Source organism: Phocoena sinus, chromosome 6 (assembly GCF_008692025.1).
Source record: "Phocoena sinus isolate mPhoSin1 chromosome 6, mPhoSin1.pri, whole genome shotgun sequence".
NCBI classification, from domain to species: Eukaryota; Metazoa; Chordata; class Mammalia; order Artiodactyla; family Phocoenidae; genus Phocoena; species Phocoena sinus.
The window spans coordinates 66,967,521-66,991,317 of record NC_045768.1 but is presented as its reverse complement, the minus strand read 5'-3'; the positions used below and the strand labels follow the sequence as shown (position 1 = coordinate 66,991,317).

At 35.4% G+C, this 23,797-nt stretch overlaps 1 protein-coding gene across 7 annotated transcripts in view; it reads right to left on the bottom strand.

Moving 5' to 3' along the window:
* The window catches only part of CNTLN (centlein), a 331,161-nt gene that overhangs the window by 168,206 nt on the left and 139,158 nt on the right, over positions 1-23,797 (bottom strand). For all 7 annotated transcript variants that reach the window (XM_032635110.1, XM_032635111.1, XM_032635112.1 and 4 more), the window contains exons 7-8: positions 21,754-21,916; positions 17,800-17,994 (exon numbers count right to left, since the gene is read on the bottom strand). In XM_032635110.1, the coding sequence (XP_032491001.1) occupies positions 17,800-17,994; positions 21,754-21,916 (358 nt within the window). The remainder of the gene's footprint in view (positions 1-17,799; positions 17,995-21,753; positions 21,917-23,797) is intronic.

Genomic DNA, 23,797 nt, shown 5'->3' with positions numbered 1-23,797 from the left:
CTTCTCCTCTAAGATCACGGACAAGATAAGAGTGCCCACTCTGACTACTCCTATTCAATATAGTACAAGAAGTCCTAGTCAGAGCAATTATACACAAAAGAAGAAATAAAAGGCATCCAAATCAGAAAGGATGAAGTCAATCTGTCTCTGTCTGCAGATGACATGATGCTATGTATAGAAAACTCTACCAAAAAAACTGTTAGAACTAAAAAACAAATTCAATAAAGTTGGAGGACACAAAATCAATATACAAAAATCAGCAGTGTTTGTATATACTAACAATGAACTACCTGAAAATGGAATTAAGAAAACCATTTCATTTACAATAGCAGCAAAAAGGATAAAATACCTAGGAATAAATTTAACTAAGGAGAAGAAAGGCCTGTACACTGGAAACTATCAGACATTGGTGAAAGAAGCTGAAACAGACACAAATAAATGGAAAGATACTCTGCACTCATGGATTGAAGAGTTGATATTGCTCAAATGTACACAAAGTGATCAAATCAATCCCCGTCAAAACTTCAATGGCATTTTCACAGAACGAGAACCCTAAAATTTGTATGGGACCACAATGACCTCAAATAGCTAAAGCAATCTTGAGAAAGATGAACAAAGCTGGAAATATCACACTCCCTATTTCAAACTGTATTACAAATCTATAGTAATCAAAACAGTAGGTGTTGCAATAAAAACTGAAACACAGATCAATGGAAAAGAATAATGAGCCCAGAAATAAAAACACACATATAGAGTCAATTAATTTATGACAAAGGAGTCAAGAACATACAAAGGGAAAATTATAGTCTCTTCAAAAATGGCATTGGGAAAACTGGACAGTCACGTGTAAAAGAATAAAACTGGAAGACTATCTTACACTATACATAGTAATCAACTCCAAAAGGATTAAAAATGAATGTAAGACATGAAAGTATAAAACTCCTAGAAGAAAGCACAGATGATTCAGCTGCTAGACATCAGTCTTGGCTAAGATTTTTTGAATTTGACACCAAAAGCAAAGGCAACAAAGCAAAAATGAAAAAGTGGGACTATATCCATCTAAAAAGCTTCTGCACTACAAAGGAAATCACCAATAAAATGAAAAGGCAACATACCAAGTGGGAAAAATATATGCAAGTCATATATTTGATAAAGGGTTAATACCCAAAATATATTTTTTAAAAACTCATATAACTCAATAGACAAAACAAAAATCCAATTTAAAAATAAGCAGAAAATCTGAATAGACATTTTTTTCCAAAAAAGACATATAGATGGCCAGTAGGTCTGGAAAAATGGTGCTCAACGTCATTAATCATCAGGGAAATTCAAATCAAAACCAGAAGGAGATAAAACCTCATACTTGTTGGAATGGCTATTACCATATGACAAAAAATAACCAGTGTTGGAGAAAAGGGAATCCTTGTGCAATGTTGATAGGAATGTAGATTGGTAAAGACACTAAGGAAAACAGTATGGAGGTTCCTCAAAATATAAAACTACCATATGACCTAGCAATTCCACTTCTGGATATATATCTGAAGGAAATGAAAGAAACTATCTCAAAAAGACATTTGCACCCCTATGTTCAGTGCAGCATTTATTACAATAATCAACACAGAAATAAACTAACTGTCCATTAACAGATGAAAGGATTTGTGTATACACACACACACACACACACACACACACACACACACAGACACACACACAAAGAATGGAATATTATTTAGCCACATAAAAGAAGGAAATCTTGCCATTAGTGACAAATGGGACTTGAAGTCATTATGCTAAGTGAAATAAGTCAGACAGAGAAAGACAAACACTTGTATGATATCATTTATACGTGGAATCTAAGAAAAACAAACTTACAGGTAACAGAGAACAGACAAGTGGTTGCCAGAGGTGGGTGGTGGGGGCTGGGGGTAATGGGTATAGGTGGTTAAAAAGTTCAAACTTCATTATAAGATAACTAAGTAATGAGGATGGAATGTGCAGCATGGTAACTGTAGTTAACAATACTCAAGTGTAGGTTTGAAAGTTGCTAAAACAGTAGATCTTAAATGTTCTCATCAAAAGAAATAAATAGTAACTGTGAGGTGACAGACATTAACTAAACTTATTGTGGTAATCATTTTAATATATATACAGATATGAAATCATTTATACCTTAAACTAATACAGTGTTATGTGTTAATTACATCTCAATAAAAGTGGGAGGAAATTAAAATAAATAAACAAAATCAGGCAAAATAGACTTTAGGCAAAAATTGTCACTACAGATAAATATGACATTTTAAAATGATAAAGTGAATCCTATAAGAAGATATTCCAATTATAAATATATATATGCACCTAACAGCAGAGCCCCAAAATGTGTGAATCAAAAATGGACAGAATTGAAGAATGAAATAGACAAATAATAAACGGTAGACCAACAAGACAGAAGACAGGCAAAAAAAATGCAAGACTTGAAGAACATTGCAAGCCAAATAGACCTCACAGACAATTAGGACACTCCACCCAATAAAAGTAGAATACACATTCTATTCAAGAATTTAGTAGGGCTTCCCTGGTGGCGCAGTGGTTGAGAGTCCGCCTGCCGATGCAGGGGACACAGGTTTGTGCCCCGGTTCGGGAAGATCCTACATGCCGCAGAGCGGCTATGCCCATGAGCCATGGCCATTGAGCCTGCGCTTCCAGAGCCTGTGCTCCGCAACGGGAGAGGCCACAACAGTGAAAGGCCCACATACCGCAAAAAAAAAAAAAAATAAGAATTTAGTAGATGGATGAAACATCAGACTACCCATAACAGAAGAGAGAATGAATGAACTGAAGAAAGCATCAAGGTTGAAGCAAAGAGAAAAAAACCTTTGAAAATATTCAAGAGTCCAAAGCTATATGGCACATGGTGGAAAGGTCTAATATGTAATTGAAATCTCACAAGGACAAGAGAGAAAGAATATGCAGAAGCCATATTTGAAGAGATATTTAGCAAGAATTTTCCAAGAATGAGGAATAGCATATAAAGAAAAATAAACTTTATAAACTTGAAAGCACAAAAAAAAAACCAGAAACACCACCACACTTAGAGAAATCATATAAAAACTGCTGAAAACCAAAAATAGAGAAAACATAAAAAGTAGTCAGAGAATGGACATATTACTTTCAAAGGAGAAAGAGAGAGATGACTTCTCAACTCAAAGAATGGAAGCCAGAAGACAATGCATATCATCTTTAAAAAAAAGAAGAAAAAACGATTCTGCAATTCTAACCACCTGAAAATACCATTCAGAAATGAAGGCAAAAAAGGCATTCTCTGATAAATATAAAATGAGAGAATTCACTGTCAGCAGACTCTCACTAAAAGAAATACCAAAAAAAAGTGCTTAATGCAGAAGGCAAAAGATCCTAGAGGGAAACACAGAATTGCAGAAAAGAATGAAGAGCTTTCAAAGGGATAAAAATTCTCAGTGAATACTGATTTTTTTAATAATAATAATGGCTTACAGAGTAAAAATATATGCAGGATTAAAATGTAAGATAACAATAGCAAAAATAAGTGAGATAAAGCAGTTAGAATGAATTAAGTTCCTTCCATTAGAATGAATTAAGTTCCTTCCACTGTATGAAAAATTAAATACACTTTAAAGTAAGTTAAGTAAGTTAGTTAAAACACACTAAAAAGTTAAAGACTGGGAAGCTCTATTTACAATAATAGCTGAGTAGATTTCTATCAGATTAAGTCTCCGGCATATAACTGTTACATTTCTGAGCAAAATATAAAAACAACTACCTGCAGGTAACAGAGAATGATCAAACACAGGAAAAATATGGACAAGAATTGATACTGGGAAAACAAAAGAGCCTAAGTTTCCCATTTTTGTGAATTTTTATCTGAGAGACGCTCATAACAGACATGATGTGGGGAGATTAAAACTCCAATAGTAACTTGCAGTTTTACTGGCTTGAAGAACTATAAGACAAAGTTCAGGTCCACCACTACAGCTAGAAAAAATGGAAATTCTGGAAGGGTGACAGCTGAAACTATGGCTGACACCTGAAGTAGTCATGCAGTGGGCAGACCTCTAAGCAATCCAGATAAGGTTAAAAGAACGTAAAAGCAACTTAGTTGTTCCCACCTGAAGAAAATCAGGGTTTGGAGTTTACATCTAACTTATTTGAATTCAAGAGACAGAGGAGGGGGAGAAAAAGAAAAAGTTCAGCACTCATGACTAACATGACAGAAACCAGAGTCTCTAAAAAATATCTGTTACTATATACACTAAATAATATAAAATCATTACACAGACAAAACATTAATATATGACCCATATTCAAAGCAAAGAAAACCACTACTAAATCCAAGAATATGCAAAAAATAGAATTAAAATATAATAATTTTAAAGAATCTACTTTAACTATTACAATAGAGACATAAATAAAACTATGATTTTAAGATATGAACACATAGAAAAACTCAACACATATATACATGATACAATAATGAATCAAATGAAAATTGTAGAACTGAAGTGTACAACATTTGAAGATTAATTCACAGAAAAAGACTTACAGAAAAACTGGAGATAACAGAAATGTCACTTAAATTGAATAAAAATTAACATAAATTATCTAAAGAATGTAAATTAAAAGATTGAAAAAAATAAAGAGAGACTCATCGGGCTTTGGGGTAACACTGAAGAGTCTAACATAAGTGAAATAGGAATCTCAAAAGGAGAAGAGAGAGAAGTCAGAAGAATGTTTCAGAAAGTAATGTCAAAAATTTCCCCAATTCAGTAAAAAATATATTATTTACAAAACTCAAGAAGCTCATCAGAATTCCCAGGAGAGAGGGGCCTTCAAGATGGCAGAGGAGTAAAACATGGAGATCACCTTCCTCCCCACAAATACACAAAAAATACATCTACATGTGGAACAACTTCTACAGAACACCTACTGAACGCTGGCAGAAAAACTCAGACTTCCCAAAAAGCAAGAAAATCCCCACGTACCTGGGTAGGGCAAAAAAAAAAGAGAAAAAACAGAGACAAAAGAATAGGGACAGGACCTGCACTTCTGGGACAGAGCTGTAAAGGAGGAAAAGCTTCCACACACTAGGAAGCCCCTTCGCGGGCAGAGACTGCGGGTGGCGGAGGGGGGAAGCTTCGGAGCACAAAGGAAAGCACAGCAACAAGGGTTCAGAGGGCAAAGTGGAGAGATTCCTGCACAGAGGATCAGGGCCGACAAGTACTCATTAGCCTGAGAGGCTTCTCTGCTCACCCGCTGGGGAGCATGGAGGCTGGGAGCTGAGGCTCGGGTTTCGGAGGTCAGACCCCAGGGAGTGGATGGACTGGCTGCGTGAACACAGCTGAAGGAGGCTAGTGCTTCACAGCTAGCTGGGAGGAAGTCTGCAAAAAAGTCTGGACCTGCATAAGAGGCAAGAGACCATTGTTTTCGGGTGCATGAGGAGAAGGGATTCCTTCCCAGTCTGCCCACAAATGGCAGAGCACCACCTAAGCGAACTCCAGAGATGGGCGCTAGCCATGTCTTTCGGCTCGGACCCCAGAGACAGGCATCAACTGCCAATGCTGCTGCTGCAGCCACCAAGAATCCTGCATGCAAGCACACAACACTATCCACACCACCCACCCCAGGAGCCTGTGTAGCCCGCCACTGCCAGGGTCCTGTGATCCAGGGACAATTTCCCAAGGAGAACACATGGTGCGCCTCAGGATGGTGCAATGCCACACAGGCCTCTGCTGCCACAGGATCGCCTAGCATTCCAATTATAACTACTGTTCCCCTCCCACTTCCCAGCCTGAATGAGCAAGAACCCCTAATAAGCCACTGCTTTAACCCCCTCCTGTGTGTGCGGGAAACAGATGCCTGAGGGCAACCTACATGCAGAGGTGGGGCCAAAACCAAAGCTGAACCCGAGGAGCTGTGCGAACAAAGATAAGAAAGGGATATTTCTCCGTGCAGCATCAGGAGCAGCGGATTAAATCCCCACAATCAACGTGATGTACCCTACATCTGTGGAATACCTAAATAGACAATGAATCACCCAAGATTGTGGCAGTGGACTTTGGGAGCAACGGTAGACTTGGGGTTTGCTGTCCATGACTGAATTGTTTCTTATTTTTATGTTTATCTCGGTTTAGTTTTTTGCATTTGTTATCATTGGCGTATTTGTTTATTGGTTTGGTTGCTCTCTTTTTCCTTAATTATTATTTTGAAATTTTTTATATTAATAATTTAAAAATTTATTTATTTCCCTCCCCCTCCCTTTTATTCTGAGCCATGTTGCTGACAGGGTCTTGGTGCTCCAGCCTGGTGTCAGGCCTGAGCGTCTGAGGTGGGACAGCTGATTTCAGGACACTGGAGCACTAGAGACTTCCCTGCCCGATGTAATGTCAATCGGTGAGAGCTCTCCCACAGATCTCCGTCTCAATGCTAAGACCCAGCTCCACCCAACGGTCAGCAAACTCCAGTGCTAGCCGCCCTATGCCAGACAACTAGCAAGTCAGGGACACAACCCCATCCATTAGCACAGAGGTTGCTTAAAATCATAATAAGTCCATAAACACCAAAAAACACACTACCATATATGACCCTGCCCACCAGAAAGACAAGATCAACCCCAACCACCAGAACACAGGCACTAGTCCCCTCCACCAAGAAGCCTACAGAAGCCACAGAAACTACCTCACTTACTGGGGGCAGACACCAAAAACAACGGGAACTACAAACCTGCAGCCTGTGAAAAGGAGACACCAAACACAGTAAATTAAATAAAATGAGAAGACAGAGAAATATGCAGCAGATGAAAGAACAAGGTAAAAACCCACCAGACCAAACAAATGAAGAGGAAATAGGCAGTCTACCTGAAATACAATTCAGAGTAATGATAGTAAAGATGATTCAAAATCTTGGAAACAGAATGGAGAAAATACAAGAAATGTTTAACAAGGACACAGAAGAACCAAAGAGCAACCAAACAATGATGAACAACACAATAAATGAAATTAAAAATTCTCTAGAGGGAATCAATAGCAGAATAACTGAGGCAGAAGAACACATAAGTGACCTGAAAGATTAGATAGAGGAAATAACTGCCATAGAGCAGAATACACAGAAAAGAATGAAAAGAATTGAGGACATTCTCAGAGACCACTAGGACAACCTTAAATGTACCTACATTCAAATGATAGGGGTCCCAGAAGAAGAGAAAAAGAAAGGGAATGAGAAAATATTTGAAGAGATTATAGTTGAAAACTTCCCTAATATGGGAAGGAAATACAGTCAATCAAATCCAGGAAGCACAGGGAGTCCCATACAGGATAAATCCAAGAAGAAACAAGCCAAGACAAATGTTAATCAAACTATCAAAAATTAAATACAAGAAAAAATATTGAAAGCAGCAAGGGAAAAGCGACAAATAACATACAAGGGAATCCCCCATAAGGTTAACAGCTGATCTTTCAGCAGAAACTCTGCAAGCCAGAATGAAGTGGCAGGACATATTTAAAGTGATGAAAGGGAAAAACCTACAACCAAGATTACTCTACCTAGCAAGGATCTCATTCAGATTTGATGGAAAAATTAAAACCTTTAAAGACAAGTAAAAGCTATGAGAATTCAACACCAAACCGGCCTTACAAGAAATGCTAAAGGAACTTCTCTAGGCAGAAAACACAAGAGAAGGAAAAGACCTACAACAACAAAACCAAAACAATTAAGAAAATGGTAATAGGAAGTAACATATTGATAATTACCTTAATTGTAAATGGATTAAATACGTCAACCAAAAGACAGAGACTGGCTGAATGGATACAAAATCAAGACCTGTATATACGCTGTCTACAAGAGACCCACTTCACAACTAGGGATACATACAGACTGAAAGTGAGTGGATGGAAAATGATATTCCATGCAAATGGAATTTGGAAGAAAGCTGGAGTAGCAATTCTGACATCAGACAAAATAGACTTTAAAATAAAGACTATTACAAGAGACAAAGTGGACACTACATAATGATCAGTGGATCAATCCAAGAAAAAGATATAACAATTGTAAATATTTATGCGCCCAACATAGGAGCATCTCAATACATAACACAAATGCTAACAGCCATAAAAGGGGAAATCGACAGTAACACAATAACAGTAGGAGACTTTAACACCCCACTTTCACCAATGGAAAAATCACCCAAAATGAAAATAAATAAGGAAACACAAGCTTTAAATGACACATTAAACAAGATGGACTTAATTGATATTTATAAGACAGTCCATCCATAAACAACAGAATACACTTTCTTCTCTACTGCTCATGGAACATTCTCCAGGACAGATCATATCTTGGGTCACAAATCAAACCTTGGTAAATTTAAGAAAATTGAAACTGTATCAAGTATCTTTTTCCAACCACGATACTATGAGACTAGATATCAATTACACGAAAAACACAGTAAAAAATACAAACACATGGAGGCTAAACAATATACTACTAAACAACCAAGAGATCACTGAAGAAATCAAAGAGGAAATCAAAAAATACCTAGAAACAAATGACAATGAAAACATGATGACCCAAAAACCATGGGATGCAGCAAAAGCAGTTCTAAGAGGGAAGATTATAGCAATACAATCCTACCTCAAGAAACAAGAAAAATCTCAAATAAACAACCTAACCTTACACCTAAAGCAGTTAGAGAAAGAAGAACCAAAAAAACCCCAAAGTTAGCAGAAGGAAAGAAATCATAAATATCAGGTCAGAAATAAATGAAAAAGAAATGAAGAAAACAATAGCAAAGATCAATAAAACTAAAAGCTGGTTCGTTGTGAAGATAAAGAAAATTGATAAACCATTAGGACTTCTCTAGTGGCACAGATGGTTAAGAATCCACCTGCCAATGCAGGGGACACGGGTTTGAGTCCTGGTCTGGGAAGATCCCACATGCCGCGGAGCAACTAAGCCCGTGAGCCACAACTACTGAGACTGTGTGCCACAACTACCAAAGCCTGAGCGCCTACAGCCCATGCTTCACAACAAGAGAAGCCACCACAATAAGATGGCCGCACACCGCAACAAAGAGTAGCCCCTGCTCACTGTAACTAGACAAAGCCCGTGCACAGCAACGAAGACCCAGTGCAGCCAAGAAATAAAAAAATAAATAAAACCTTAAAAAAATTGATAAACCTCTAGCCAGACTCATCAAGAAAAAAGGGGGGAAGACTCAAATAAACAAATTAGAGATGAAAAAGGAGAAGTAACAACTGACACTGTAGAAATACAAAGAATCATAAGAGATTACTACAAGCAACTATATGCCAATAAAATGGACAACCTAGAAGAAATGGACTTCTTAGAAAAGCACAACCTTCGGAGACTGAACCTGCAAGAAACAGAAAATATAAACAGACCAATCACAAGTAATGAAATTGAAACTGTGGTTAAAGATCTTCCAATAAATAAAAGCCCAGGACCAGATGGCTTCACAGGTGAGTTCTATCAAACATTTAGAGAAGAGCTAACACCTATCCTCTCAAACTCTTCCAAACCATAGCAGAGGGAGGAACACTCCCAAACTCATTATACAAGGCCAACATCACCCTGAAACCAAAACCAGACAAAGATGCCACAAAAAAGAAAGCTACAGGCCAAACCATTGATGAACATTGATGCAAAAATCTGCAACAAAATACTAGCAAACAGAATCCAACAGCACATTAAAAGGATCATACACCATGCTCAAGTGGAGTTTATCCCAGGAATTCAAGGATTCTTAAAAATACGCAAATCAATCAATGTGATACACCATTTTAAAAAATTGAAGGATAAAAACCATACGATCATCTGAATAGATGCGCAAAAAGCTTTCAATGAAATTCAACACCCATTTATGATAAAAATTCTGCAGAAAGTAGGCATAGAGGAAAGCTACCTCAACATAATAAAGGCCATATATGACAAACCCACAGCCAACATCGTTCTCAATGTGAAAAACTGAAACCATTTCCCCTAAGATCAGGAACAAGACAAGGTTCCCCACTCTCACCACTTTATTCAACATAGTTTTGGAAGTTTTAGCCACAGCAATCAGAGAAGAAAAAGAAAAAAAGGAATCCAAATCGGAAAAGAAGAAGTAAAACTGTCACTGTTTGCCGATGACATGATACTATAGATAGAGAATCCTAAAGATGCTACCAGAAAATTACTAGAGCTAATAATCAATGAATCTGGTAAACTAGCAGGATACAAAATTAACAAACAAAGATCTCTTGCATTCCTATACACTAATGATGAAAAATCTGAAAGAGAAATTAAGGAAACAATCCCATTTACCACTGCAACAAGAAGAATCAAATACCTAGGAATAAACCTACCTAAGGAGACAAAAGATCTATATGCAGAAAACTATATGACACTGATGAAAGAAATTAAAGATGATACAAACAGATGGAGAGATATACCATGTTCTTTTATTGGAAGAATCAACATTGTGAAAATGACTACACTAGCCACAACAATCTACAGATTTAATGCAATCCTTATCAAATTGCCAATGGCATTTTTCACAGAACTAGAACAAAAAATTTAACAATTTGTATGGAAACACAAAAGACCCCGAATAGCCAAAGCAATCTTGAGAAAAATAGAGCTGGAGGAATCAGGTTACTGGGCTTCAGAGTATACTACAAAGCTACAGTAATCAAGACAGTATAGTACTGTCACAAAAACAGAAATATAGATCAACAAAACAGGATACAAAGCCCAGAGACAAACCCTCGCACATACGGTTACCATATTTTTTTTACAAAGGAGGCAAGAATATACAATGGAGAAAAGAAGTCCTCTTCAATAAGTGGTGCTGGGAAAACGGGACAGCTATATGTAAAATAATGAAATTAGAACACTTCCTAACACCATATACATAAATAAACTCAAAATGGATTAAAGACCTAAATGTAAGGGCAGACACTATAAAACTCTTAGAGGAAAACATAGGCAGAACACTCTATGACATAAATACAGCAAGATCCGTTTTGACAACCTCCTAGAGTAAGAGAAATAAAACCAAAAATAAACAAATGGGACCGAATGAAACTTAAAAGCTTCTGCACAGCAAAGGAAACCATCAACAAGATGAAAAGACAACCCTCAGAATGGGAGAAAATATTTGCAAATGAAGCAATAGACAACGGATTAATCTCCAAAATATATAAACAGCTCATGCAGCTCAATATTAAAAAAACAACCCAATCCAAAAATGGGCAGAAGACCTAAATAGACATTTCTCCAAAGAAGACATACAGATGGCCAAGAAGCACATGAAAAGCTGCTCAACATCACTAATCATTAGAGAAATGCAAATCAAAACTACAGTGAGGTATCACCTCACACCAGTCAGAATGGCATCATCAAAAAATGTCAAACCATAAATGCTGGAGAGGGTGTGGAGAAAAGGGAACTCTCTTGCACTGTTGGTGGGAATGTAAATTGATATAGCCACTATGGAGAACAGTATGGAGGTTCCTTAAAAACTAAAAACAGAACTACCATATGACCCAGCAGTCCCACTACTGGGCATATACCCTGAGAAAAGTATCAAGAAGTATCATGTATCACAATGTTCATTGCAGCACTATTTACAATAGCCAGGACATGGAAGCAACCTATGTGCCCACTGAAAGATGAATGGATAAAGAAGATGTGGCACATATATACAATGGAATATTACTCCATCAGATAAAGAAACGAAATTGACTTATTTGTAGTGAGGTGGATGGACCTAGAGTCTGTCATATGGAACGAAGTAAGTCAGAAAGAGAAAAACAAATACTGTATGCTAACATATACATATGGAATCTTTAAAAAAAAATGGTTCTGATGAACCTAGGGGCAGGACAGGAATAAAGATGCAGATGTAGAAAATGGACTTGAGGACACGGGGAGCGGGAAAGGTAAGTTGGGATGAAGTGAAAGAGTAGCACTGACAATATATACACTACCAAATGTAATATAGATAGCTAGTGGGAAGCAGCTGCATAGCACAGAGAGAGCAGCTCAGTGCTTTGTGACCACCTAAAGGAGTGGGATAGGTAGGGTGGGAGGGAGACACAAGAGGGAGGGGATATGGGGATATATGTATACATATAGCTGATTCATTTTGTTATATATCAGAAACTAACACAATATTGTAAAGCAATTATACTCCAATAAAGATGTTAAAAAATTTATTTAAATCCCCAGGAAATAGAAATAGAAAATGGATAATAAATAAAGTTTAACCTTAAAAAAAAAAAAAAGAAGCTTATCAAACTGCAAGAAGGATGACTATAACGAAAGTCATACTTGGGAACATCACAGTTAAAGTGCTTAAAACCAAAGGTTAAATATTCAGGAAAAAAGCCAGCCAAAACTGACACATCACATTTAAGTGAAAAATGAAACAAATTTCCAGTGATACTGTGAGAAACAGTGGAGTCCAGAAGACAGAAAAGTGATGTTTTTAAATTGCTTTTTAAAAATATATAAACAGTCAATTAATCCAGAAAAAGGAAGGAAATGGGAACAGAGGAACAAAAAATAGGACAAATGGAAAACAAATGGTAAGATGGTGCACCTAAACCCAACCATATTAATAATTAAATTTAAGTGCACTAATGCTGCAATGAAATGGAAGAAATTGTCAGAATGAATAAAAACAGAATCTTACTCTGTATACACACTTTAAATATTAAGACACCTATAGATGGAAATTTAAAGACTAAGAAAAAGGTAATCCTCCCATGGAAAATGTAACCATTAAAGAGACTGATTGGCTATATTAACATCATAAAATTGGATTTCAAGTCAACAGAATATTATTATAGTTAAAAGTGACATTTTACAATAGCAAAGGGTTCATTTAATTAGAAAGAAATGACAATCATAAATATGTATGCCCCTAATAAAACAGTTTTAAAATACATGAAGCAAAAGTTGACAAACTAAAGGGAAAACAGAAAAATCTACAATCATACTGGAAGATTTTAACACCTCTCTCAGCAACTGATAGCAAAACTGATTTAAAAACTAAGGATAAAAATCACTAAAGACAGATCTGAACACTGTCAACCACAATGACAAAATTAATATCGATATTTAAGGAACACCCCAGTCAATACCTGCAGATTAAAAATTATTTTCAGGTATAAATAGTACATTCATCAAAACTATATGCTGGACCATACAACAAGTCTCAATAAATTTCCAAATACAGTAATCTTATAGAACACTATCTCTGACCATAATGGAAGTATATTAGAAGTGAATAAAAATAAGATATACAAGGAAAAAACACAAACATTTCAAAAGTAAATAACACATTTTCTAATAACCAAAGGGGCAAAAAGAAAATTACAAGGGAAATAAGAAACATTTCTAACTGAATATTTATTTGTAAAGTTGACAAGCTAATACTAAAAGTTCTATAAAAAAGCAGTAGAGCAAGAGTCTACAGAGCATCCTTGAAAAAGAACAAAGTGGCTTGCAGTACCCGCATTTCAAGAGGTACTATACAGCGACATGTATTAGTGGGTATTTTTCTGGACTCTATTCTGTTATACCAATTATTTTGTCAATCATTATGCCAATACCACACCATTTTTTCTTTTTTAGCTTGATAAATAGGTCTCAAAATTGGGTAGTGTTAAGTCCTCCAACTTTATTTTTTACTATTTGGTTGGTCAAAAAGTTCGTTCAGGGTTTTCCATAACATCTTATAGAAAAACCCAAATGAACTTTTTAGCTAACCCAGTACTTTATTTTGCTCTTTTAGGTCCCTTTTATAAATTTTAGAATTGGCTTGTATTTATCTAAAAACTATAGCTTTCTGGAATTTTGATTGGGATTACATAATAAATAGATCAATTTGGGGAGAACTGACATTTTGACAACATTGTATCTTCTGATTCATGAACTTGGCCTAGCTGTCCACTTACATATGTCCTTTAATTTCCCTCTGGTATGTTTTGTACTTTTCATATTTTATCAAATTTATCCTTAATTATTACACAAGTTTTGATATTCTTATCAAAGAATAAGAATAATGATTCTTATCAATGATAAGAATCAAAGATTTGATTCTTATCAAATCTTTTTCGATTTCAATTTCTAATTATTTGTTTCTAATATTTAGATATATAATTGACTTTTGTAAATTGATGGTATCTTGCAACACTGCTAAATTTTCTTACTATTTCTAGTTCTTTCATCATAGATTCAGTACACTTTGTATACGGATGCTCAGGTTCTGTGAATAAAAAGAGTTTTACTTCCTTATCTCTAATCAGCATGATTTTATTTGTTTCTTGCCTTACTGTACTAGTTAGAATCTACAGTACAATGTTGAATATAACTGACTTGTTCCTTATGTTAGAAGGAGAGCATTCAGTGTTTAATAAGAAAGAAATATGTTTTATACAAACTCTTCTAGTGAAGTAAAAAAGAGAGAATACTTTGCAATTCATATTAGGACACCAGCAACACCTTGATAAAATCTAACAAGAAACATTCAAGAAAGGAAAAGTACAGCCCAATATCCCTCATAAATATAGATGTAAAAATCCTAAGAAAAATATTAGCCAATTGAGTCCAGCAATATGAAAATAATAAAACATTACAACAAAGTTAGGTTTATTTCAAAGAATACAAAACTGAATTAATAATTGAAAAACAATCAATGTAATAACCATGTTAACAGAATACATGAGAAAAACCCTAGCGTCATCTTAAAAGACATTGTATACAATCAATACCTGTTCATGAAAAAGCTTTCAAACTGTGAATAGATGGGAACTTCCTAATACGATAAACGACATTTACAAAAAACCCCCATAGCATATAGAGTGTTTAAAGGTAAAATACAGTAAGTTTCAAAAAGAAGCAAAACTAATCAATGATGATAGAAGACAAAGCTGGTTACATTGTAGGGGTAGCCACTAATTAGGAACATTATGGAGGTTTACTGAATACTGGTAATATTCTACATCTTGATCTGAGTGGTATTTATATGGATGTGTTCAATTTGTGAAACGTCATTGAGTTAAACACTTAAGGTTTGTACACTTTAGTATTTGTATGTTACACTTCAATAAAATCGTTTACAAAAAATTTCAAGTGTTTTCATGAAACTAAATTATCCTTAAAGTTATAGCGCTAAGTGCCAACATGGCCAAGACACTTTACAGAACAGTAAGAAAGTAATCTACCAAATATAAAGACTTACTATGAAGCTATACTGATTAAGATGATGTAACATTATCCAGGAATACAGAGAAAAGAGTCTAGAAAGAAACTCAATATACTGAACTAGGATATATGATAGAGGTAGCCCAGCACTACACAAGAAAAAAAGTGGATCATCCAATGGGTTGATTTGGAAAAACTGGCTACTATTTGGGGAAAAATAAATAAATAAAAATGGATCCTTACCTTATACTGTATGTGAAATACAATTCCAAATGAATTATGAACATAAATGACATAAACAAAGTTTTAAAACTTTTTGAAGGAAACAGAGGTGCAAATATTTCCATATTTGGGGTAGGGAAGAATTTCTTAAATGAGCACTAAGTATAAAAGATTAAATTTTCTAAACTAAAATTAAGAATTTCTGTTTATCATATGACATGTTAAAGAAAATGAAAAGACAAGGTACACCCTGAGAGAAGATACTTGCCACACATTCAACTTACTAGAGATTAGTATCAAGGACATTTAAAGAACTTTTACAAATCAATGAGAAAAAAATCCAGTACAAGAATGGATAAAAGACATAAATAGACATTTTGCAGAGGAGGGCACTCACTTGACTAGTAATTGTAGGAAATACAGCCAAATGCATTGTTGATATGAGTAAAATTGATGAAAACCACTTTGAAAAATAAGTGACCAGTATTTTGTGAAAGTTTACATTTTCACACCCTAGACCTAGGATTTCCATTCTGAGATAGTTAATCCACAAAAATGCATGCAGGTGTGTACTAAGAATCATGTACAAAAATGCCAATTGCAGCATTATTCGTAACAGCAAGAAACTGGAAATAACCCTAATACTCATCTACAAATGAATGGACAAGTAGTTATGATATAATCACATATAACAGAATATTTTATATCAGTCAAAATAAATGAAGTTATACAAAACATCATAGATGAATCTTAACACAGTGATGAGTCAAAATTGCCAAATCCCAGGAAACAATACAATTTGATACATTTTTATAAATGGCAAAACTAAACAATATTCTATTTCCTCATAAATTTATATGAGATAAAACTTTCTAAAAAATAATCAAAATGATCAATAGTTCAGTAGTTACCTCTGGTGAGAGAATCAGGGTACCAGTAAAGGGTGAAGGATACAAGTAGATATAAGTTATTAGTACCTTCCTACCCTTGAATTAGTTGGTGGGACCAACAGTGTTTATTATAACAAAAAAGTAACAATTAAAATAAATATGCATGTAACATAATACTGTGTCATGATACAAATCTTTTTTTTTTTTTTTTTTTTTTTTTTGGGTACGAGGGCCTCTCACTGTTGTGGCCTCTCCTGTTAGCACAGGCTCCGGACGTGCAGGCTCAGTGGCCATGGCTCACGGGCCTAGCCGATCCGCGGCATGTGGGATCCTCCCGGACCGGGGCACGAACCCGTGTTCCCTGCCATGTCGGCAGGCGGACTCTCAAGCACTACGCCACCAGGGAAGCCCCATGATACAAATCTTATGACTAACCCAATTCTGTGCACCTGATGTCCAAAACATTCAATATAATACAATACAAATTAAAAAATCTTATGTTTGAGTTGTTAGCAAGACAAAATATGCTGGGTTGAAAAATTACTGGATCATTAAAGTTAAAGGATCATTAATAAACATTTAAGCTCCCAATTACGTACTTGTGTTAATTTCATTTCTTTAAATTCTAACACTTAAAGAAGTACTGAGTGCCTTAAAAACAAATAACTTTATAGGAATAAGATTGTTTTATAATACGTATTTAGAGATGACAGTTACCTTGAAAATTATCTAAAAGAGGTACCACTGGATATTTTCTATGTGACAGGCTCTGCATTTGACATGCATTATACCTCAGTCCTCACAAAACTCTTATGACAAAGATACTATTAATATCAACATTTTATTTGCGAAGAAACTTTGGCTAAAGGGTTAAGAAATTTGCTCAAGTTCACAAAGCTCACAGGCAAAGCTATAATTTGATCCCAGGTTTATTTGAATCCTGAATCTGCATATTTATCTATACATTTGTACTACCTCACTTAATAGGACAAGAATAGGTAGAAACGTCAACTGATCTGTCCAAAATCATATATCAAGATAGTGATACAACTGGGACTAAATGGTATTAACTACCACATACCAGGAATTATGGCAAGTACTTTTACGCGACTTTCTATTCAATACTCTTTTCATTCCATTACCCCATTCAATAAAACGTCTTGAAATGGACATGACCTATTAATTTCCTCTTCATTATCATATATCAGCGAAATGTTTCATCCCAATAACTATACCAGATACACCCTGTGTTTCTATATGCATTTCTATATGAATCCACATTGTATATAATATTTATGTCTACAGAGTACAAAAAATAGCACAACATAAATCTGCCACATTTATATTCTAATATATGCAAATTTATTCAATTTTTGCGTTTTAGTCAATTATACTAGAAAATTTAATATGATATTATACTGGGTAACATTTTTAGAAAATGTCTCACCTGTTCTGAGTGGTCTGAATCACATTCTTGTGGTAAAGGATAGAGTGCTCCTTGTGACTCCTGAAGCTTTTCTTTTAATTTAGCATTTTCCCGCTCTTTTTGAAATAGCTTATCCTGAAGATTAACAACACTTTGTCGGAGCATAGCTTCACTTGATTTTGTGGTTTCAAACCAAATATGTAACTCATTGTAAAGCTGTTTCAAAACATATATCCAAATTTATTAATAATCAATAAAATAGTTATGTCTATATATTTATACATATGGTCTATATATGACATACTCATTGCCCTCAAGTTATTTTAATAGTCTAAGAGGAAAAACAATATAAAAACATATGGGAAACTAAATGATATAATCACATACCAATACAAAACTCCAACTGACGTTAAAAAGACAAGATGTTCTGTTGGCCAGTTGTAATACAGGGGTGCAAACATTTTAAGCTAGCTATATTAATCTTCATGATAAAGAACGGATTTAAGCTGTGAGAGGTGAAGAATAAAGGCAGTAAAAAGGTCATCTATGCAGATAACTGGGGGAAGAGATTTCAGGCAGTGGAATCCAGTGCAAAGACCTTGAGGGTGAAGAATACCTGGTATGTTCAAGTGAAGAAACAAAGTTAAATGTGGCCAAAGCAGAGAGATTAAGAAGCTAAGGCAAAGATGAGATCAGAGGGGTAATGCAGAGCCAGATCATGTAGAGTCTCACAGGTTGTAGTAAGGACTTCGGCTTTTACTTTTAATCAGACAAGAAACCAGTGGGGGTAATTTAAGAGAGGAATGACCTGATTTGACTTACTAAGTTTTAGCAAGAACATTCTGGCATCTATGTTGAGAATAAACTCAAAGTAGGTAAGGTCAGGAGCAAAGAAACGAAGTAGGAAACTACTGCAAACATTCAGGTAATGCAAGTTAGTGGTCACAGCAGGGGTAGTGGGAAGTAGTAGGATTCCAGACACCCTCTGAAGGCAGGGCAAACAATAGCTTAGTTTTGAACATGTGAAGTCTGAGATGCCCGTTAGGCATCAAGTTAAAAGATGCTAAGTAGGCGATTAGATATACTCTTTCCTAGAGTTCAGGGAAGAGATCCAGAGCAGATAATCAAATCTGGGAGTGATCAGCATATAGACAGTATGGTTTTGAAAGCCTAGGTGAGTAGATAAAATCAACTAGGGTATGAATTTAAAGAGAGGGAAAAAAAAGAGGTCCTAAGATTTTGGCTTGGAACATTTTAACATTTAGAGGACAGGGTGAGTAAGGAAGACTAGAAAGCAACAGAAAAGAAACAGCTAGAAACTGAAAGAAGAAAACCACACAACTGTGATATGCTGTAAGCCAGAAGGAAAAAAAAGGGTTTCAAAGGATAGAGTCATCGACTGTGACAATGTTGCTGGTAAGTGAGGTAAGATGAAGACTGCTAGAAGATTACTGAATTCAGCAATATGGGAGTCACAAATGATTCTGCAAAGAGAAATTTTAGTGGAGTGAAAGGGGCAAAAACTTGATTGGAATAGGTTCAAAAGAGAATGGAAGAAGAGAACTTTGAGACAAGTTAACTCTTGCAAGGAATATTGCTGGAAAAGGAAAGAAAGGAAGGGAAGGAAAGGAATATAGTAAGGTCAAGACAGGTTTTTTGTTGTTGCTTAATTGTTTTGGTCTTCCATGCAGATCAGAGACACAACAGCATGTTTTTATGTGGTTAGAAATGATCCAGTAGGGAAAACTGACACCGTGGAAGAGATGTGGAATGCCTCCTTCTGAAGTTTATAAAAAAAAGTTGAGGAGGGAGACCTCAGTAATCAAATTATACTCTGGTAAATCCACGCTGTACTTTACATGTTTCTGTTGGAGCATGGGGAGGAGGAGGAGAGCAAGAGCTATACATACTGTCATGGAAATATACTCAAGGCATATTATTTGAAAACAGCAAGTTAACGAACAGTAAGGATAGGATAAATTAATATTAAAAATGTAAGATACCTAGATTGATGATATGTGTATATGTACACAGACACAGTATATAATGCATGAAAAGGTCTGGAATGACTACTCAGAAGATTACCCCTGGGGAGGGGAATGAAATGAACTGGGCTGAGTGGAAGAGAACTCAAATCTGTTATATTAGCATTATCAGTACTTCTATATCATTTCAAATTTTTATAATAATATATTTATGTAATTCTTATATAATTAAAAAGATGAAATAATTTTAAAATATTCTGTTCTTCTAGAGGGACTCTAGGATACACTCAAATATTAAGAGCAGTAAAGTCTGGGGCAATGGCTTCAGGCAGGAGGGCAGAGAACTTTATTTTTTTATACGCTTCTGAATTTTTTGAAAATTTATCACAAGCATGTATTACTTTGGTAATAATCACTTCAAATAAAAATGTTTAAGTATTCAGTTGTTTGAAATGATATAGAATCTACAAAAGTTCTCAGGTAGGGTATTAAAAAAATGGTTGCTCTCTGCAAAGGCTGCTAAGGAGGATCAACCAAAAAGTAGAATTAAGGCTGAAACAATTTATCTTAAATTTTAAGTTAAGCAAAGCTGAAAAAGGAATCTTAGAACAAAAGATTGAAAAAGTAAACAGCAAAGGAAACACTGCCTTTTTCTTCCACCTTACCAAGTTCTCTCTTGCTAACTGAGAGGAGAAACAGCAAAGTATCTGCACATGAGAGAAAAGAGTTATGAACTTTAACAACAAGCAACCCTAAAGACATATTTTAATATAACTTGCCATGGGTTAGGGACTTACAAGCAAAAATCAAGAAAGAGAAAGAAAGGTTTGCGTTAAATACCTACACAGTGAAAAAGAGAAAAGAGTTAAAGTTACTAATAAGGTCCAATTTTTCAAGTCAATTTAGCAACGGAGTCTGGTTTAGAAACAAAAGCATAATGGGCAATCCCACTGTATAAAACAAAAAGGTGGAGCTGTTCTATTCAAAGTGGAGAGGATGGACACTACCCTGATGCTTGGTGCCATCCTCGTCCTGACAGAAACTCGAAGGAAACACAGAATTTAGTCGAAAAACCACAGTTACAAAGCATCATTTGAAAGTATGTGTTTAAAGTTTACTTAATAGTTATTTATTTCATATTAATTATAGATGTTGAATTTCCACAGTGCTTTTTTAGGAGAAGAGTAAGTTTAGACAGAAATAATCCCCAAGTAACATAGACTGCACCATTTAACCTCTCTAAGCCTTGGCTGCCTCAACTATTAAGAGGAAATAACATCTATCTCATAGGGTTGATCTGTGTAGAAAATAAATTATTCCTATAAACATGTACACCACACAAAACATAAAGAATTCAATAAAAGTGTTTTTTAATTACTAGCTGTAAGTATTGCTGCTGTGTCAGCATACCTAAATAGCTGGGTAAGCCTTCTTGAGGGGCTCCTTAAACAACTGTAAAGTAAAATGACTACTTAAAAGAAACACACAAAATAAAGAGAAAAATCCTTGGAAAATATTGATCCTAAAGACCTCATCAGCATACCCATTTGTGTTTGTGCAGATTTGCCAATAAAATAATGTGCAAATTCTGTAACTGAAAGACTGCTTTAGGTCATAAACTAGAATCATACTTGTTGAATAATTTCTCATCATAGAAGGCTGAATAATCCCATTCTCCAAATCCTTCCTGGTTTGAGGACTACAGTTCTAGTATGTTTCATAGTAGATATCAAAACTCCAATTTATAAAAACAATATCCTACAGAATAAATTTGCATGTATATTTTAAATGTTTCGGCCTTAACAGCCATAAAAATACTCACATAATTTTGAATATTACCAAATTGAATCATATTTCATTTTTAATTTTGAAGAAGCAATATAAAAGGGAGTAATAAAGCAATATTGAAATGTGCAAAAATTTGAATTCTATATATTTTTATAAGTTCACACATATAAATTTACATTTTTATGACAAAATAAAAGCGTACTTTTTGATACGATATACTTTCAGCTGTGTGAACATCTTCCTGGTTCCTCAGTACCTTCTGTGTGTCCATATTCAGAAGCTGAAGCTGCTGGATCAGTTCTGCTTGCTGTGCTGTATGTGCACTGTTCTGTTTGTACAGATTCTGCAGCTCCTGCAACTCCTTCCTGTGCAAAGCAAGCAATAGAGAGAAGCATGAATAAAGATCATCTTAGTTAAATAATTTTGTTCATCTAAAGTTATAGATCGGCCTCCAGTTTTTGCATCTATTATTTTTTACTGCAGGCAAACATATTAACAAGAGAAATAACATATGAAGTATTTAATATTTATCACATATACCTAGAAAGTACTGATAGAACTACTATGACTTTCAAAGCCAAATACTTATCAATTTTCTTTTATAGCTTGATAGTAATAAAAACCCTGGATATACAGTCATACTACCACCTTCTTATTGAAATTAAGTTACACTTCACTTCCAAGAATTAATAAGCACTGATGCCAACTATCAGGTGCCAACTATCAGATAGTTCTGAATACAGGGTAACTCAACCTTTCATTTTATATTATATAGAAACTTAAATGTATTAAAAAGAATCCCAAAAGGTAAATTAAGTTTTCAAACAAAAGTTCCTTAAAGCACCACTAGTTTGTCACCTCAGGGGCCTAGGCTGGGATTCCTGTGACTCCTCTAACCCATCTTGAAGGAAATGATGAGGTTTTTTGTCAGAAGGAAGGAGAGCAATACAAGGTGAAATCACTCCTTGCAACCCACCCAGGGTAAACTTGGTAAGTAGAAGGACAAATGAACTGGAGTGACAGTCTTTATGGCCCTAAGGGTCCAGGAAAACCACACCTCTGGGATAGAGGTTTCCAGATTCCTGTGGTGGTGAATCCTGTGTGATACAGGTCATATAAAACTGGAAAATATGTTGTAAAATAAATTTGAAGAGAAAGATATTTATAGAGATGTATTTCACAGAAGTATACATTATAGTATATATTTTGGAGAATATTTTTAATGGAGACTTTTCTTTACTTATAACCTCAAACTGGTGATTCATTCACATAAGATAAATCTTAAAAGAAAGAAGAAACATAAAAGATATGCAGACAGTTGTTGAACATGGATGAATATTAATATGGGAGAAATGAGCTCTGCTTACTTATTTTTAATTTCTATTTTATTTTTTTTGCCTTGCCACATGGCTTGCAGAATCTCGGTTCCCTGACCAGGGACTGAACCCAGGCCACAGCAGTGAAAGCGCCGAGTCCTAACTACTGAACCACCAGGGAATTCCGGAACTCTGCTCTTTTACAGGTTTAGAATATTAATGTTCTCCAGATACAACAGAAACCCCTGAACCCACACAGATAGATGTACATACACCATCTGCCTTCGTCCTTTTGATATAACAAAAACAGCACAGACTAGGTAGTTTACAGAAACCAGAAAGTTATTTCTCACAGTTGGGGAGGCTGGAAGTTAGAGATCAAACTGCCAGCATAGTCAAGTGAGGACCCTCTTCCAGGTCGCACGCTTATTGTTACGTCCTCACACGGTGGAAGGCACTCGGGGGCTCTGAGAGGTCTTTTTTACAAGAGGGTTCTACCCTCATAAGCGAAGCACCTCCTTAAGGACCCCACCTCCTAATGCCATCACATTAGGCATTAGAATTTCAACATATGAATTTTGGGTGGACACAAACTTTTAGACTATAGCACTTTTTTTCTGTAACTATTCAAAAAACTGAAACCTGTAGAAAATAATAGTCCAAAAATGGGGGAAGGGAAAGAAGAGAATCAATAATGGTACATGCCTTGAGAAAATATAATACAAGAGAGGGAAAGAAGAGACACATAGTAATGATTCTTGCTGAGTATTGTCATTTTTCAAGAATAACACTGGCAAGAATTATCAAAGGAGATAGGCAGTAGCTGTAGAATAAAATTCCATCAGCATAGATAGCCAAGATATGTGTTAGCCAAGAGACCTAAGTAAATGTTGCGTTTAGAAAGGAGACATGATGAAGATAATACATATC